General features: G+C 33.8%; 1 protein-coding gene across 8 annotated transcripts in view; it reads right to left on the bottom strand.

The window, feature by feature from the left end:
- The window catches only part of LOC145680331 (uncharacterized), a 153,780-nt gene that overhangs the window by 93,619 nt on the left and 42,899 nt on the right, over window positions 1-17,262 (bottom strand). For all 8 annotated transcript variants that reach the window (XM_081750711.1, XM_081750712.1, XM_081750713.1 and 5 more), the window contains exons 6-8: window positions 14,171-14,224; window positions 9,760-9,852; window positions 3,023-3,097 (exon numbers count right to left, since the gene is read on the bottom strand). In XM_081750711.1, the coding sequence (XP_081606837.1) occupies window positions 3,023-3,097; window positions 9,760-9,852; window positions 14,171-14,224 (222 nt within the window). The remainder of the gene's footprint in view (window positions 1-3,022; window positions 3,098-9,759; window positions 9,853-14,170; window positions 14,225-17,262) is intronic.

Raw genomic sequence — 17,262 nt, 5'->3', positions numbered from 1 at the left:
TTGTGGCAAATGATCAAGTATGGATGGCAAATTTATGGGACTATGTTTACTGGTTTAAATTCGTCCGGGGTAATATCGGCCACGACGCAAGAATAACAGCAAATATTCGCCAGTGTACCTTGCAATTGGAATGAGATTTCGGATGTTTGGAGCGAAATTGCAGAATTCAAATTAAGTGTTAGTGAGAATACAAATTAAGTGTAAACAGTAACACCCAAAAATCCATGCTAAATAGCTACAGCCGATTTCATACAACAAACGACGGAGAAATTTCTTCGGCGACCTAAGGAGTCGATAAATGACATTTTCCCCAAGTGCTGCCTACATTCCGATGCTTACCTGTCTCACTCAGAAGCGATCCTGCTTTATCCAATTTATTCACTAGCTATCATAGGTATATTATGTTACTATGTGGGGGGCAGAACGTGAGTCAAATTTGTTTCTTTATCACCTTCACGAAGCGAGAACACGTTCCGTTACTAAAAACTTTTAATTATAGACTCATGTTGCTCCAAACAGTACACTATTCTTACTGTATCCTTATTATACTCACTCAGTAGAATAGAATTGTACTGAGTAATATCCAATGCAACGACCTAGTTTCCTTTTTTTAATTCTTATTGAAATGATGAGTTTTACTTGTACGAAGGAAACTCAAATCTTCAGACCACAACCCCCTTGATTCTAATTGTGACCTACACTGGCGAAAATTTGCTGTTTTTCTTGAGGCGTGCCCGATGTTAACTCGAATGAATTTAAACCAGTAAACATATTCCCATAAATTTCTCATCCTTTCTTGACCATTTGCCACAAACCGCATGAAAATCGTTCTTCTGTTAGAAATTCTAGAACCAAATGGAATCCGTGAGTTTTACAAAGATCACCCTCTAGTTATAACTGTCGTACTTTAGAGTTCTGTGAATTGAAAGTAATAACAAGACTGTAAGGAAGACAGGCTTTTATATCGGAAAATTTCTTCTCTTCTTCTCCATCTGTTATGTTAGATATTTACTGCCATGTTTGTTTAGTCAATATTTTGTTGCTGCGATCTAATCTGGAAACAAATACTTGTAGTTTGATTATAAGTTAGTTGTAGTATAGTTTGTGAATAAAGTTGATAGATTTCGTGTAGCAGTTGATAGACGTTGTAGTTTAGGTGAATACAGCATCTTATAACCATAAATAAACACATATTTAGAAGAAGAAGACATAGAAAACATTACTGATTTTTCAAGCAATATAATAATTAAATTTATTCTATTCATGTACGCTTCTATACAGCTTTATTGTTCAGTATATTGTTCCAGACTAGACTAAAAATAGTTTCAATAACGTTTCGCATATAAATAATACCATTAAGTTATTAGCTTGAAAATAAAGATAATGCTAATAATAATAATATTACTAAGAGTATAAATTGTACTGTAGTGTTGTGAAATTTTAAGGCTAAACTAATAACATTACAGTAGTTTCAATTACATTGTTATGACTTAACGTTGTTCTATTTTCTTATGCAAAATCCGAAAGTAGTTATATTTAGATTAATCTTATTCTATTTTGTCCTCAATGTTGCAAAGTTAGCATAGTTAGTTTCTATAACATCTGATGTTTGCATATATATTAATTGTGAGTTTATATTCCACGTTGTGCATTAGTATTAGATATTTGGTTATTTTAGGAGAAGGAGGATATCCATAGCTAAATTCATCAAAATTCATTCATTTCTCGTCGTTTCCTTTGTCCTAGTAAGCCCTACAATATAGAACATATTGCTTAGAAGGAATGGGATAGGTAATACTATAATTTTATCAGTATGTAATATGGATATTTCGGAAAAACCTTCAGGGTTCTCTTCTACAAAAAAGGTACCACAGTCTGAAACAAAAGCAAAACTATTACATGTTGCTGTTGAATACTTCTGTAGTTTGATTTTTCTCAATTTGACAAGGTTAATAGAAGTCGGAAAAGTTGGGCTATCCACGTTTAATATAAAAATAAATATTAATAACTTTTCTCTAGTTTTTGACTTGTCAGCAGCCAATATAAAGAAAACTTTACAGAGATCAGGTACAGTGACATGAAAGGAAAATTATGTAGTTAGCAATAATAATAGGTTATACACCTTGCCTCTCATTTTGACAATTACTTTCGAGCCTAATCAAAAATTAGAATACGGGCTTTGTTATAGGATCACTAAATTTTAGTCAAGAAATGCGAAATTAAATTTAGTTCCTTCCAAATTTTAACAAAAGAACATTTCGAATGTCTATGTACTAATGAGTAAACAGAAAAAACTTACGCAATATTTCAGAAAATGTGCTGGAATCTTTATTTGTTCTTGGATAGTATATTGACTCTCGCCTTGTCAAGTGCATTCTTAATGACTGACATTTGATATTTTATACAACGATAAAACGACACTGGTGTCAATCCTTTTCTACCAAAATCACACAACAATCCAACTCATGCAATACAACCATTCGTCATTGGGAGGAATCTCTCCTTCCAGGCAAGGCATCATTTCTTGTTCATCCTTACTTTGTAAGAAAGATTTGAGGTTATGCAAAGAAGAACTTTTAACAGTAACCCCATTTTACATAAAAAGGTCACCTCAGAAAGATCGATCTTCAACAATTCAAACGCTGAAGGTTATTTGTTGGAAATAACTCAGAACCTAGAACGATCATTCTTGGTCAATTCTCAGCCTCTACACTGAGGTACAGAACGAGTTTATTAATTAAACAACTTGTGCCAAGCAATCTTCTTAGCACTGAGAAATGTATATCATCCTTCCCTTAAATAAATAAATAAAACCACAATGGTAAAACATCATATCCTGCTATATTCAGCTATTATAGTGTGGTACCCTTAATTAGTTCTTTTTCCTTAAATAACCAGTTTGTAATGACGAGAGGTTCTCTGAACTGACAAAAGCCTTTCTCCAATGACGTTAATCGTGGGATTAGCTACAGCTTCAGTTCCGCCTAAATTCTTGAAACGTAAAGAAAGAATATTTACTTACTAGAGGACCAACGTCCATATGAACCGTCCAACCTTTGCGAGGCGTATCTGGAGGTGGTGCTCTATTTGGAAGCCGCTAAAATGTAAAAATAAAAAATTAATAAATAATGAAGTCTGTGAACTGCACTCAGAAACTCAATGACGCCAAGAAATTTTCAAACAATTCAGAATCGAAAAGACTTATAAAAATTGAAATAAATAAATATCTCTGTATTGATCACTATTCTATATTCTTTGCATTTATACTCAAAGAAACACAGTGCCCCAATAAGTAGACAAAATAGCATATTGGCATTTAAAATGAAGCTAAGAATAGTTGGATTGTAATGTAGATGTTCTTAGTTTTGTATAATCCTGAGTCATAGTGCCTCACAAAATGACATATTAAAAGTGTGCGAAAGTCTACAGAAGTAGTTCTCGTCACTGAAGACATGCATTGCATTATACGAAGAAATGTTTTCCTTCTATGTCATCTGCAGGATTTCTAAGAAACTAGATCAAATATAAAATTAATTTGAATTTTTAGCGTATTAAAACGTAAATGAAGATCTTTATTCCATCAGATATTTGTAACACAGATCTTAGTGCGTATTAAATAATTAGTATATTAAATAAATGTAGAGGAAAATGATCAGAATCGTAATGATATACTAAAGATTTTTCTAACCATTGTTGAAATTCCCTTTGAAAAGCAGGCAGGGATAAGAGTTATCTCGCAAGTAACATTGTCTAACATAACAGAGACTGTTGTTAGAATTTTTGGTTACGAAAAAGAGCTCCTGTAAACAATTACAGTTATTGTTATTATGACATGTACTGTTTTGCTTTGTGAAGGAGGGAATATAGTCTGGGGAAGCTACCTTGTGATCACTGAATTCTCATTTTGTCAGAATTCAAACAATTATTGAATTTACAGTGAAGATCTTACACGTAGGTCTGTCTATGTGTACTGTATTTATACACAGTGGTTCTTTAAAAACTCACGGATTTCATTTGGGTTTAGAATTTCTAACTGAGGTTCGATTTTTATAGATTTGTGGCAAATGATCAAGTAAGGATGGCAAATTTATGGAACTATGTTTACTGGTTTAAATTCATCCGGGATAATATCGGCACCGCCTCAAGAAAAACAGCAAATATACGTCAGTGTACTTTACAATCGGGATGAGGTTTTGGATTGTTGAAGCGAAATTGCAGAATTCAAATTAAGTGCTAGCGGTAAATACCCAAAAATCCATGCTGAATATCTACAGCCGGTTTCATGCAACAAACAACGGAGAGATTTCTTCGGCGACCTAAGGATTCGATAAATGACATTTTTCACAAGTGCTGCCTACATTCCGATGCTTCCTGTCTCACTCAGAAGCAATCCTGTTTCTTCCAATTTATTCACTAGCGACCATTGGTATATTACGTTACTGTTTGGGGCAGAAAATGAGGCAAATTTGTTTCTAAATGACTTTCGCAAAGCAAGAACAGGTTCCGTTACCAAAACCTTTTAATTATAAACTCATGTTGCTCCAAAGAGTACAATATTCTGACTGTGTCCTGATTATACTCGCATAGTAGCATAAAGTTGTACAGCGCAATTCCCAATACAACGGCCCAGTTTCCTATTTCTTATTCTTATTGACCTTGGTGAGGTTTCCATGTACGAAGAAGACTCAAATCTTCATACCGCACCGCACTTGATTCCAATTGTAGGCTACACTGGGGAATATTTGCTGTTTTGCAGTTCTTCGCCACCCTACGAATCTTCAGTTTACCTCGGCAACAGTAGCTAGTAACGACCATGAAGCCTTTTGGGAAGGATTCTTTACAGACACGGGCCCACATTCTGAAGTTCTTGGCGCCTTTCTCTCGGTACGTGATGCCTCTCTGTTTTACCACAGTCGGAAAGGTAAATCCATGCTTTATCGAGCGTTACGACGTACATCCACCTTTCTTCCAAATTCCGTTCGTACAGCTTCTGGGCGTTACACTTTCGTTCCTTTAGGTGGACATCCGTGAGAAGATGGCCGCGAGCTTTCATGACTTCTTCCAGCTTGAGTTGATGGTGTAACGTCCGGCTCACAGTTCCCAAAGACACGTCAAAACGATTAGCCATACCTTTATGTTGGCAGATTTTCTTGGTGGCCTTGTACTGTACCATTACAGCTGGTGTAATAGGAATATTTTTTCCTGGCACTGTACCTAGCGATTTTTTTTTTAAATTTATATTTCCAATCTAATTACATTGTGTAGTTATTCTTTTGTACTCACAATTAACGTAATGAGTTGAAATATCCCATTAGGAATTATATATTCAGGGAATAACATCTTTATTTATATTTCAATTAATTATAAATTCCATTTTCGCATATTTAAGTTGAATAGTTACAAGGTTTGCCGCTCTGACGTCATACTAAACATAGTTCCACCATTGGATATCAATTTTCGGAATTTCAGACCAATGTAAAATTTGGTAAGATATTTCAAACCCACCTCACCCCCTCTCTAGAGTCCATATCCACCTACAGATCCGGTTATATCTAGATTTTACTGCTTTTTATTTGTTTTTGGAATTCCGCGGTTGAAATGCTTTGATCCAATTGGAGGAGGCTACCTTCGTTGTTTGCCTGGGCGCAATCAGTTTTTGTTCTAGAAACCAAGACGAAGATTACACCACAACAGTTTGTGTGCTCCTAAAATATTCGGATTTTCTGCAGTAGTTAGCACCAGGGACCAGGTAACATAAATATAATTCAGTTACTAAATTTCTTTGGAGCCAAAAGAAGCCTCAAATCGTGAATTTTGCCGAAGAAATAGACTAAAATTAGTTAAAATAGGGAGGTCCATCCAGCGACTCCATGTTGGTGCATATAAACAGTGATGAACAGGATGCATGATAATGGGTGATATTCCAAGTACAGATTCAGTGATTTAAACATTTAGATTATCCTGCTCACCCTTCCAAATTTTCCTGTAAATGTTAGGGTTGTTAGGAGCTGTACGTATATAGATTTGTGTGTAGGTAGTAAGTGATTACATGGCAGTATCCAGTTTTATGGTAGTTAAGGTAGCTATCAAAATGCACCTATTTTCTCCCGAACTGAAATATTTTCCAGCAAATATGGGGTAAATACATTTTAGCTAGGGTCTTTCTCCCCTTCAGGGGGAAGGCCCCTTAATAATAATAGGCATTAACGTGCCCCCGGGCATCGAACGTTCATAAATATGTGTTGAGTATTTTTCGCCAGGGTCAGTTGGACCCGTTTCCCCTTCCTTTCTCCCCTCATAGTGTTACCGAGCCGGAAAAAATATGTGAAGTTTTAACACTTTGAGTGATGTGCATGTTATCTTACTGATGCTTGTTTAGTTCTAGTATTTTAGTATATTTGTGGTGTTAAGTAGTATCTAGATAATGAGTGATTTTGCGTGAATGCGTGATTTGTTGATGTGTGGACAGTGTATTCTTTGTTCGTGAATTTATTATCACCCTTTTTAGTACATAAAATTAACTGAAATTCATAGTACAGTCTTGTCAACCATAGTGTAAGAGTTATATTTCAGTACACGGGTAAACTGAGTTGACATCAGCGCCGTTGCGTTCATTTTCCGTATTAGTCACTTGTTTACATTACGTCACCATGCGAAATAGTGATTTAGTTTGTGTAATTTTGACCATTTTTTCCAAATTATATCCAGTAGGCATAGTTTACAGTCCAAATCAATAGACATTCATGTGAACTGACATGAGATTGTCCTTTTTCAAAAACTACAACTTTCTAGTCCATTTAGGAACCGAAATATCCAAACAAATAAAGAACACGTTGAATTTTAACAGAAGTAAGCCTTCATGATGCTCAGTGGCGTAGCAGCTGCCCCCGCAACCCCCGCAGTGCGGGGGGGCCCAAAGGTATAGGGGCCCCGAAGTCTTGCGATGAATAAAGTTTTAAAGAAGTAGAACTTCCACCTTACTTGTATCGGCTTTACAAGTAGGGCCCCTTCTCTATACTTTGCGGGGGGGGGCGCAAAAGTGTGCTACGCCACTGATGATGCTACTTCTCTTTCTGAAATTGCAATATTAAATTTTCCTTCCCGTGGTATAAATCTCATTGTTGTTGTCGTAACATTAACAAATCTAAATCACATAGTTGTTGATAACCTAACTTTAAGTGAACGTATTTATATATATATATTTTTTTTAACTGCGAAGTAAATGTAAGATGGTGTGCGTGATAAAAGTCTTGGGTAGAGGATTGTTTCGTGTGGTGGTCTAAGTGTAAAAAAAAATTGGTGCTCCTAATTTGGACTAAATTTGCTTGATGCGTTCGTAATTGAAATAACTGATCTAGGATAGGTCCAAAGACCTAGTTTTCGTCAAAATAGGATATAATGGAAGATATGCTCCCAACGTTTGGGGATGAAACTTCTGATTTTAAAGCTGAAGTGATTTGGAAAGTTTAATACAAGGTGCATTAAGTGATGCAATGAATATATATATATATATATATATATATATATATATATATATATATATATATATATATATATATATATATATATATATATATATATATTCCAAGTAACAACTTATGATTTGTTGTTAAGACGAATGAATAAGTACACTTATGGACACTAAAAATAGTGCGTATGAAGTGTTGATAAATAAGTTTTTCATCGACTTGAGAGAAAGGACTCAGAAACGACGAAGTTTTTTTTTTAATTTTGAGACAAATACTCAAGTAAAGTACCACTGAAGTTTTTTAATGAAACTACAAATTCATATTTGTTTTTTCTTTTTTCTTTCTTCTCTTTGATATGTAGTTATTTGAACTGAATCTTGATTTTTTTTCTCTTTCTTCTTCTCGTTGGTAATGTAATCAAATTCTTAATGTATCTATGAAGAGAAATGTGTTATTTGATATTATTGAGAAATAACGTATTTCCGTGCACATCTATGAACATTTTTTTTAACAATTCATGTATCTATAATTTCCTTTGTTCTATCAAATTAAATTTTTATTAATGGATGTAATAAATGTTCATAAGATGTAGTTAAATTAGTTTGCTTTAGCCAGACGAAACCTAATATATACATTGTCCCGTGTGAGTGTGTGTGTGACTGAGTAGTAGATCTAGTTTTAAGTCGTAATGCTGATATGAATTTTATTGTACTAATTCTCATAATATATGTTACATCGTCTGTGATAAACAGTGACTAACAATTCCCTAAAAGTGAATACTAACTTAACCTAAGTCGGATCTATCGGAGAAGCAAAAAGATCATAGACAGCCGGAACCAACGATCATTCTGGGGGAATTTCGAAATCCATAATCTTCAAAGAATAGGTGTTACTATATTATTATTATTATTATTATTATTATTATTATTATTATTATTATTATTATTATTATTATTATTATTATTATTATTATTATTATTATTTTCTTTCTCTTTTCTCTTCAGCCAAATTAAAAGTGCGATAGACTTCATGATTTATACGCTAAGTACTGAACACTACTTAAGAACTTTTGGAAATAATGAATAAACTTTCAAGTTAAACTTTCTCGTCTATTTCGGAGCTAAATTGGGATAACCCAGTAGTTGTGGTTAACTGAATCTGGATCTGAGTTGTGTGAGTTAACATGTGCCTATCTTTGATCACCTTAGTACCAAATCCTTACCCGATAGCACCTGGAAACAATCTCAATTCGCTAAACATTCAGTTTTCTTTACCGTATTTCTCAAGAATATCCCGTAACAGTTTTCCTCTTTTCTTACCTTCTTACTTTTCCTCTTTTCCTCTCCTTCTATCCCATTTTCCTCTTCCTTTCCTTATCTTTTTTTCTATTTTGAATAAAACTGAAAAGAGGGTCGTGACTGGGAATTCTATTTATAATAAACACGGTCATTTATTTTGTTTTAATTTCTCTTCGGAAGACCGATATAAAAGTTTACTCATTTTGGTTGAACCTTGTATGTTCTAAAATAACTAGTTAAATTTACCTCCGTACAGAGATATACATAAGCTGATAGTTTTATGTTTATCCCCTCAAGGGATGAAGGGTTCGCACTCACGACTAGCTTTCCAACCTTACTCCATTACATAGTAGCTGCGCTCTTTGCGGCATGCTATGGATTTTTTTCTTTTCAGCCTTGGTGCATTCCCGCTTCCTAGGCAACTTCGCTGGTGATCCAAATGGTGGAGCTTCGTTGCCCTTTTACTTTTTAATAACATTTTTATTCCACTTAAATTCATGTTGCAACCATTCTTCTTGCACTGTTTTCTAATGACAGAAACACTAAGGTGGGCGTTATGAAGAGCCGCAACATAGCCTTCCCAAAACCGGCTTAGTTTGGGTGGCATTTTGGTCACAGAGCGGAAACCCACACACTTGGAAACAAATTTAACACGACACTCATAACAATGGTCCTGTTTTCTGCGTTATTGTCGTCCGCGCGGAAAAATAACTCCGTTCCCAGAAAACCACTGCACAACACTGCAGGACATTGTTATGAGGGGGAACGAAATCGAATCGGGTGATATCATTCTGCCCGGGAGGAGGAAGGAACGAAATCGGCCAAACGTAGGCTGAACAACCTCTGTACTTAGGATTGAACAAAGTTACTGTCCATAAAAAATCCAGCATGGGGGTGAAATTTTCCCCTAAAATTGAAATAAGTTTCAATTTGGCTTAACTCGATTGAAAATCAGGTTTGCTTTCAATAATTGATAATATAAGTTTACTAACCCTTCTATACCCTGGTGGCGCTACACCGATAGGTGTAACAGCTTGCAAATATCCGTCTTTTGGAAGTGGTCTTACTGGAAGTAGAAGACCGCCCTAAAAATAAAAATAAATTAATAACAGAATCCGATTTAAAAAATTAAACTAAATATTATAAAATGAAATGTTGTTGAGGAAACTTTAATGGCAAAACTTGGTTTATCTCTTGCTCTTATTTGGTCTTCTGTACTCCAAACTTTTAATCTGAAACAAAGGAAAAGTTATTATATGTTGCTGTTGGGTACTTCTGTAACTTAATTCTTCTCAATTTGACTAGATTTTAATGAACCCGGAAGAGTTTTTCTATGTATGTATCATGTTAGAATACTAATAATATGTCTTTTAATTTTTATAATTTTCAGAAACCAACATAAAAGAAAACTCTTTAAAGAACATTTACACTGACAGGAAAGGAAAATTATGCAGTTGACAATAGCAATAGATTATGCACCGTGCCTCTAATTTTGGCAATTACTTTCGAGCCAATTCAACAATTAGAATACGGGTTTTACTATAGCGTCGCTTACTGTTAGTCAAGAAATGCGAAATTAAATTTCGTTTCTCCCAAACATTTTCTGAAAAGAACATTTAGAATATCTACGTACTAATGCCTACACAGAAGAAAATTATACTATGTTTCAAAAAGTGCATTGCAACCTTCATTTGTTCTTGGATAGTACGAGGGCCATTGCAAAAGTCATGGCAACTATTTTGTTTCTCGAAAACAGATGGAAATTAAAAATTCCTAAATATGAAAATGGATGGTTAGACCCTGTATAAACATAACATGTTGGAGATGGATGAACACACACACCACCATAAAGATAAAGCACGAGGAAAAAAGACGTAAGGTTTAGTCATTCCAAAAGTGTTTCTGTCAATTCTAACTGTATACAATAGTACATTACAAACTACGTGTATTCCATGGCAATAGGACTCTCACCAAGAATTCACAAGATGGCAGGGACTCCAAGATGTCATAGGTACGTGTTCTGCCCTGTACTGTTGTGTACTGTTTCAATTGACAGTAAAACACGTTTCAAACGACAAAAAAATTTTCGTCTTCTTTCTCGTGCCATGTCTTTATGATGGTGTGTGTGTCCATTTATCGCTCTACATGTATTGTTTATATGTGAACCTTCCATTTGCATATTTCAGAATTCTTTTATTCGTTACGATTTTCGAGGAAAAAACAGTTGCCATGACTTCTCCAATGACCCTCGTATATTGACTCTCGCTTTGTCAGGTACATTCTTATTGATTGACATTTGATATTTTATAGAATGATACAATGACATTGGTGCCAATCTTTTTCTACCAAAGTTACAAAGTCAGCATAAAATTCGTATTTCTTAGTTTCGATAATTCACATTTCAAATGTTTCATAACCCTGTCATATTAGACAGGTAAATTGCATAGTATACATGCAATGTATGAGCTCTTTAAAGTATAGAAACAAGGGTTGCGTTTCTAAGTTCAATTTATATTTGTATCATATCTTGTGTCGGGATTATTCGTTTGATTGTTGGTTGAACTTTAGCATAGCTTTTCAGAGAGGAGGCTATATGAGACACAGACCTACAGCTTAAGGTGTAATGCTTCCATGGTCCTCACTAGCACCAAGATCATCAAAGGCTACCAGATTGGCCACTACTGCACGATATCTGTACATAAGTTTCTGAACACCTGCTTAAAACTGAATATTATGAAAAGTGAAAAATCGAAAATCAAATGCTTAACAGTTAGGTTGTTCTACTTTCTATTATTAGAGTTTCCTGGTTCATCAAAGACCATGTGAGTTTTTGTGAATAAATGGTGTTTGTGGGCTACCGTGAATCTCTTTTCTTTCCTTTCATATTATGACTTCGCAAATTCTTTCATAATCGTGAATGTTTTCGATACAGTAATTTATCTGCTACCCCTTCAACCCAAAGAGCACAATTGTAGGACGAGAAACTATAAATGATATTTTATTTTCAATAATAGTTACTATTCAAACTACTGTTAGCAATTTTTCCATACCAAAGCGTGCACAATTGCTTTCTCAAAGAATGTTTATCAAGTATTTGTTAGCATTGAATGATATATTAAAATATGGAACCTATGTCCAAAATAGAATTGTGTTTGGGGCGATATCTTTCCTGGTGGATTCTGAAAGGAGAATAAAATAAACGTAATCTCTTAGCATTATCAACTTCTTTATATAAAACTCGACTGCCTATTGTCGTAGAAAAATGCTTCAATTAAACGCACTCTCTCTCAAGAACGCTTGAATGTGTTTCTTTCATGTTCAAGATAAACTTTCACACGTGCTAGACAAGAGACAACAACTGATGTTAGTGTTTATGAAACATGTTACATCTTGTATCGACGAATCGGGTCACATTGATTTATGAGAATACTCTAATATGTTTAATAAAAAAGCATTTATTCTCCGATCTAATTTGAGTTTAGTTCCATTCTCCGGTTTCACTTCACCTACACTATTCTAAATGAGTAACAACAAAATAGTATAAATATATAACTACCATGTAATTACCCTATGAATCTAGTATCTAAAGGTACCATACACTTATTATAAACGTACGAGAAATTAAATCACCCACTGGAAAAAGGATAACATTCCACAGCAGCATACCTTTGGAAATCGAAAAGCAAAATCTCTTACCGGAAATACCGCTTATAGAAAAATATTTGTATGACATTTTTGTACCACATGGTAACACCTTGAATTTTTCAGAATACCAAAATGAGATTAAATATTTTATTATACAACAACTGGTATCATGGAATGTTCGCCTTTATTTTTCGATTATTTTCCTTTTTCTACATTCTGATTCAACTATAACAAATTCTATACCAATCTACCTTCACGACCATAAGTTAAGAAATTATTTGATAAAAATAGCCAAAGCTGTAGAAAAGATTGCAAATAATGTAAACTTAACATACGAACATTTGAGGTATATTGTCTGAGGACAATATTTACTATTAACAATATATTAACACAGAAAACGGAGAGTGGATACATTAAATCCATATGGTCTTAACATTAAACACCATATGTGCTACAATTTGTTCCGAAAATCTTAAATATGGCGTATGATAAAATTGGATACATGTTGCATAGTAGTTGAGAATAAGGACATCATTTAGTATTTCCTGCGATAACAATTATCTTTCTGGAGAAGAACTCATCAAATATTTATTATCCATGTTAGCAAAGTTAGGTGTGCTACCTTCAGACCAAGATCATCCCAAACTTGCTTTATAGGGTTGAAATCTAATGGTGACCGTTACTACCTGATATTCTTGGTGTCAAGCGTACCCAGTAAAGTCTGACATAACACACCATCAACTGGAACCCAGATATACAATATTCACAACGGAAAAATCTCAATACTTTTATAGATTTAATCACTATGTACAGCAATTTCGTCACAATTCTCTGTTGAAATAATGCAGCGACGTATGATAGGTGTCCCAGATAAGAATTTCGTAATCTCCACTCTGACTACTCTTTACAATATTGACCACAATGTAACATTTTCCAAGGACGCTTCAAATGAACAGTCGGTCTAGAATCACTAAAGCAAAAAACAACTGAAAAGATATACCATTTTATTGTTCTTACATTCACCCTGTTAGATAACTTACTGGAACCGCTGTGTTACTCTTTAACAATAGAAAAGTCTGCATGTTACATATTGTTGTAGAGCATATACTTGGAAGCTGTTGTGAGGTGATCAGGCTTCTCCGAATATTTAGAACTAAATAACCATTTTCCATTTGGGTTGTACGCGTGATCATTTTTCTCATACTTCAATTCAATGCTTCCAACGATCTGAAATTATCTTAACACAGCTCATAATTATGTTACTGGCTACGCTTTTTTTCTAAGCAAACCTATCATTGACTTCGATTGATCTTTAACGTTCCATTTACTCTTTGATAATATTGAGATATGTTTTCTGTACCGTCCAGCTTACAGCTCCATGTCAAGAGCTTATACAGTTACAGAAGTGACACAATTACATAGGTGGCATCGTCTATAAGATAGTTCTATATAATATATTTCAAACTTATATATTGCTTACGATTTTTGGGTTATGTCTAGTGGCAGTCATTACGAAGAATGGTAGCACGTGAGTTCACAATGACTACTACAGTATTCTTTAGAAAGAAAGTGTAAACTCTAGTTTTCTAGTGCAATTTCTCTTATCGACAAAACTAATTATGTATGCCCTATTTTACTACAAGTTGCAAATTGTTCTTCTTCAAAATGTAATTGCGAAAACATTTACAAGTAACAGTCTAAGGTTGCTATGTTAGTTCCAAAAGAAAACAAGAGAATTCAAATTATATTTATGCTTACAACTCTTGGTATACGAGTTGAAGGTTTCACTGGAGGTCCACCAAAAGCTTGTCTCTGAAAAAAAAAAAAGTAAGATTATCGTAGAATCGGAGTTAAAGTTGTCTTACTATTTTTCTATCCTAGCCGTAGTCATAATATTCTTAATTTTGGTGTTGGTAGTACCAGAGAATTCCGTTAAATTAAATTTGTGCAAATTTCAGTCAACCACATAATACTTATAAGATTAGCTATGTTAAACAGCTGATACCAAATGCAATCAGTAGTTATGTCGATGTTACCAACATATATTCTCTTATTATATTTATAACAACTTTGTAACAATAAATTATACACTGATCCCACATATTCAATAATATTATACAAACATTATTCGCCAACTGCTGAGCTATATAATAATAATTGTAGCTGCCACTGGATAAGATCATAATAATTTTAATCCTCCATTTCAAAGGAAACTTGATGGACGATAAATATTCTTCATTAGCTCGCTTAACTTCTAGTATACAAAATACTAGCGCTCCTCAAAATGCCCTAATACCCATAGATATTCCCATTTTAATATCTAACAGTTATCCCCAAAACTAGCCTGTTAGGTAACTATCACAATTCTTCAATTTAGAAATACTATTTAAAATTTGATAATATACAGCTTCTACACAGAATGCCGATTAGATTCTTTAAAATGAAACTGCATGAAATAAAAGCATACACGAAGATGGATACTAAACTAAGATCATTTTTCAATTTTAATACACAAGTTAAACACGGAGAAGGTCTTTCAACCAAATATGTTAAGTAGTATAAACATGACGGAAGTTAACACAGGAGGTCTTCATTTACGGAAGACGTAGCCATAATATCGAGAACAGTGGAAGGTCTAAAAGAAAGATCTATATTGTGAAATTAGAAACAGAGGCAGCATGTTTAGGAAGAAAATATATTACCACGTTTAAATTTGACAAAAAGCTTCAAAATGGTTAATAGGAGAACTTAAGATCAAAGGAGCTATTAGGTTCAAGTATGCGAAAATGAAAATAGACAATGAACATTCAATCAGTGAAGTGGTTAAATAAGTAATGCAGGAAGGCAATTAAGGTTACTTCAGTAACACAGTGTTATTTCAGAAGAAAACCTATTGGCAAAAAACTTAGAAATTAAAGTATACTACACTCTTGCAGTAAGATATAGTCCCAAGATATGGATAACGTCTAAGGCAGATGAAAAAGAGTTAATAAAATTTGAAATGGGAATCATCAGGAACATATTTGAGTCGATACAAGAGGACAAAATTTGGAAAATATGAAATAGAATGGAAAAAATTAGGTATTAGAAGGACAAGGCATAATGAAGTATATGCAAGTAGAAAAAGTGAAGTGGTTGGAATATGTCAAAAGGATGAAATTGGATAGGATGCCTAAGAGAATAGTACATGAGAAGAAAGTGTATGGAGGAAGAAGAAGAGGTAAACCGAAACGAAAATTGATGGATGGCATAACAACGGATGTGCAGAAATTAGAACGAAAAAATAAAAATAAAAGACAAAATGAGATTGAGGCATGTCATTGAGAAATGCAGTGCATACACAGAACTGAGAAGCTACGTTTTAAGGAAAGGTGTATACACAACTGAAAAAGACAAGAGAACATTAATGATTCTCTAAAATGTTGTTAAGTGGTAAAATTGAATGTCTTAAAACATGAGAATAATAGAAAAACAAAGAAAATATATGTGTGTTGGGGATATACCATTGTATATCTTCGGTTAATGCATTTGCCACACACACACACACACACACACACACATATATATATATATATATATATATATATATATATATATATATATATATATATATACCAGCTCGTATATGTTTACATGTGGAGGTAGAAGGTACGGAAGCGTGGGTTTCTGACCAGGAATAGAATGACCAACATTTTCACCTCTTAAAATTGATCGTCTCTGCGAAATAAAACAACATAAACTTATTTTTTAGATTGATGAATTATATATAAAGAATAAAAATTCTTGAAATTTCTGTATACTGTATGAAGACTAGAGATATGTGCCTTCATTTCAATGATCATGATTATGAAACAGTAAAACTGTAGAAATGTTGCATGCTACAGTACTTTGAAGTTCGTAAAGTAATCGGAACATTGTACGGTATTCCCTAGTGTGTCTCATTGAAGAGTTTTCGGTATTACTGCTAGTGGAAATTTTTTATACAAGAGCACACGTACCATCATTGTTTAAACCATGGCCATATATTCTTTCTTCCTAATTGAGAAAACATTTGTGTAGAATTAGATATTATATAAACAAATATTCCTCACTTACTACTAGTTCCCTTACCAAAAAAAGAAAAAATATTTTTATCTAATAAAAGTGATATATTACGTTTTATTACCAGTATTGCCCTTCGGAATCCACATCATTTTCTCACCTTTTTCGCTAACACATGGATATCTTAATAAAAAAAATCTTGCTGGTTTATTTGAGGCAATCTACCTGTCTACTTATTTTTTGATATCCTCTAAATATTTGATGTGTTGTTCTGAAATGCCATGATGTATCACCGATATAGGTTCATAATAGACTACATTGCCTTTATCTCTCCAAATGTATAATATGATCGTCTTTGTATGAATATCCTGTTTCGCCGATTGTGTTAGTTTGCCAATGTGCACTCATAATTTTTTGCACTTAGAATTGTAGTAAAACCACTTTTTTCATCGCGAATCACAGTTCTGTGTAGAAGCTTCCGTGTTTCTTTGAAAGTAGCAACTTACAAATGATTAAATATTTCGTAAATTCTCTTCCTGGCAATTCATGTGGTACACAGTTTTTTCTAATTTCAGGATCATATCCATTGCTTTTAAACGTTCTGAAAAGTTGACGCATTAACATTTAGTGTTTTAGACAATTCTTTAAGTGTTTGTGATGAATGTTCTTTGATTAATCTCTCTAATTTATAATCTACTAACTATTTCAACCGACAAGAACTCTCTTTGTCACTCATACCAAAGCATTGTCTTTAAGTCCGCTAGGCCAATCTCTTCAGGTTGTTTGTGGTAGTGCGTACTTTCCGTAAC

Source organism: Thermobia domestica, chromosome 3 (genome assembly GCF_964235325.1).
Source record: "Thermobia domestica chromosome 3, izTheDome1.hap1.1, whole genome shotgun sequence".
Classification (NCBI taxonomy): domain Eukaryota; kingdom Metazoa; phylum Arthropoda; class Insecta; order Zygentoma; family Lepismatidae; genus Thermobia; species Thermobia domestica.
This window is presented reverse-complemented; position numbering and strand designations above follow the sequence as displayed.